This window comes from Lactuca saligna, chromosome 7, assembly GCF_052625555.1.
Source record: "Lactuca saligna cultivar CGN05327 chromosome 7, ASM5262555v1, whole genome shotgun sequence".
NCBI lineage: Eukaryota > Viridiplantae > Streptophyta > Magnoliopsida > Asterales > Asteraceae > Lactuca > Lactuca saligna.
In genome coordinates this window covers 14,481,747-14,484,663 of record NC_136423.1, presented here as the reverse complement: position 1 = coordinate 14,484,663, position 2,917 = coordinate 14,481,747, and the positions used below count along the sequence as shown (strand labels likewise).

Below are 2,917 nucleotides of genomic sequence, written 5' to 3'. Positions count from 1 at the left end.
AAGAACATATAGTGTTTTGATGATATGATTTCGTATTTACCAGAAATTGGGACCAAAAACCGATTTATGTTCTCTATCTGAAAAGTACTGTAACATGATAGTTTGAAACTGTCATAAAACTACTAGAAGTAACATAAAAACGGGTATTTAGATAAACGTCAAACTAATTGTCAATTCTCTGAAAAACTGATTTTTTGATGCATTTTTAATATGGTAACATAAATTATATAAAAACGGGTATTTAGATAAGGGTTAAACCAATGGTCAATTTTTTGAAAAAATGATTTTCGACCCCAGCCAGGGTCTCTAACCCTTGGACCCCGCTCTCAGAGGCGCTGCCCCCGGACCCCCGTTCGTTCAAGGGCTTTGCCCTTAAATGATAGTGTACTTTGAAACTTGATCAAACTTAAACAAGTGGGTACTCCACACCATCCTTACTTGTTTAATATTTATCAAGATTATTTTTTGTCAACAAATTAATCCCATTACATTTAAATAACATTGATAATAACAACTCATCAAGATATAGTAGATACATATACATACATGATGCTCTTCAATTGTTGTATTGATTCATGAAAATGGTTAAGAGATAACTAGCCAAGCATAATAACTAACTAAGTATAGTGATATTTCAGAATGCCCTTAATGTCTAGCTTATTTCACCAAAGACATTAATTTAGATTGTAGGATATTGAATCGTTAGAGAATTTGAGAATAGGTTTATGAAGTAGGGAGTCGATCTTCAACGTGGAAAAGACCAAGAGGATGAGGAAAACAAGAACTGAGATTGTTGATAAGACTACTGCTAATCCAGTTGCTGTGAGACTCTTCACTTGCTGTGCGTATGCTGTGGCGGCCAGAGCAAGGAAGGTGAGAGGGAAGGAGAAAGCCCACCATGCCACACTGAACTCTTTCATTGATTTCTTGAAAAGCATCGGCCGGCTAGCCTATTTCATACAACACATTTGTCCCAAAATCAAAACCAGTTTGTCGCAAGACCTACCAAAATGTGTTGACATATAGATTGTATGATAGAGAGGAACAAACTTACCAAAGATGTAAATAGAAATAAGGATAGAAAGAATAGCATTTTGCATTGGATATCAAAGCTTCCTTTAATAGATTTCCACGCTAAGGCTGCCATGCTCGGGGCAGCTACAAAGAGGAAGAAAACAGGTCTGAGCTTGGAGGGGATGTGATTACTGCCAGACAGACGCTGATAAAGGGTGATAAAAACAATCATATAATGAGTGAGTCCCAATGTAAACAAGAAAGTGCCACTTTCTTTCCACCCCATTTTAATGCCTGCATGGGCTCCTATGAAATTCCCTATTACCGATAGTTGACTTGTTGGATTAGCCACCATTGACAAAAACCTCTTTTCAGTCGTAAACCATTGCCCATATACCTTTACATCAAGACCTACCACTGGAATGATAAGCAGCCACCATAAATACTCACAAGAGTATTTGTGGCGTAAAATGAATGATGGAGCTGATAGAAGTAACAGGAGCCATGATATCCATGGTGCAAATAGGTAATTTACTCCTACATGGTGATGGAACTCGGCTTTCACCATGTTGAAGTAGAAAATGCACCTCAAAACATATAGGATAGAGAGAGACACCAACACGCATAGGGAAAGACACCAAAGCAAGAAAAAAGCAGTCGATGGTAACTTCAAGAACAAGTTACGAAAGGTTGGTCCCATGTTTGTGTCTTCACTAAGGGTTTTCCAAAGTAAAGCTTGACCAGCAAGGGATATGCAAATCCTGAAATAGCTGGCATTAATGTTCGCAATGACTGATGGCTTCTTTTGCGTTTTTTCTTGATTCTGAATATTATATGGCTTAACTGCGTGTTCTTGGTGTTTGCTGGTTGGAGATTCAATGACAACATCCAATTTCGATTGAGGTTGAACCATTTTTGAAATTGATTAGAAAGCTTTTAGCTACGTATTCTCTACTTAATAGACAAGTCAAAGGAATGTCTTGTTTTATATTTTTTTGAGGTTCTTTATATAGTAAACGGATTGATTTAAATTAATCTGGTACAGTGCGACTTTAAGAAAATAGATCTTCCGAAAAGATAAATCTATCAAAGATAAAATCGGAAAGATTTATTTTCTTAAGCGTTAGACATAAATCGACGCAAGGAAATAGAGAAATTATCCATGTAAGATCGCACTTCGATCGATAATGCCCAAAAGCAAAATCACTTTGCTCCACTTAATCTCTCCCCAATATCTCTGTGAAAACAAATATAGTTTAATTTATCAATTAAGGGGGGACCGTGTGTGTTTCTCCATGCATTGTGAATCCTCTTCTTTATGTTATGGATTAACACAACACAAAATAGATTTTATTGTTTCAAAAGCAAGAGGAGAATAAAGAGACTAAGCTCAAGTTATTGTGTAAATAAACCACCAAAAAAAAGAAGCAAATAATTCAATACGAAATTTTAACATCAGACAGGAAGAGAATTTCAAAACGTACGCTAACATATTGCATGCATGCTATTGCAAATTATAACTTCGCACACACGCGCGTTTTTATTGAACTGCGAGGATTGCTTCGTATATACTAGCTAGCATCAATATTAATTAATTTTTTAAAGTCACGAAAATATTACTTTCAATACAGTTACAAATCTAATCCCATAAATTAGACAGCGAAAGATTTTTGAAAAAGAAGATGGAACACGATAAGTAAATTAGGTAAGAGGATGGATAATGAAATGTAATTCTTTATAGTATCGGGATTCGGGAGTTTAGATTAATGACTTATTAAACTACATAGATTAAGTAGGTCAACTAAAATTAAATATCGTATATACTATCAATGCATTTTTAATGCCTTCAGGCTGCTTCAAACCTTTTTTTAATACACCGGATTTTTCATTTGATTTGTAAAAA

The 2,917-nt window shown here is 35.3% G+C and overlaps 1 protein-coding gene across 1 annotated transcript; it reads right to left on the bottom strand.

Moving 5' to 3' along the window:
• Positions 1-487: 487 nt before the first annotated feature.
• Positions 488-1,990, bottom strand: LOC145005604 (S-type anion channel SLAH1-like). The gene is made up of 2 exons (XM_078964714.1): positions 1,055-1,990; positions 488-950 (listed from the first exon to the last, which is right to left on the bottom strand). Exons 1-2 carry the CDS (start codon positions 1,925-1,927, stop codon positions 675-677), a joined length of 1,149 nt encoding a protein of 382 aa, XP_078820840.1. The 5' UTR covers positions 1,928-1,990; the 3' UTR covers positions 488-674.
• Between the last annotated feature and the right edge of the window lie 927 nt (positions 1,991-2,917).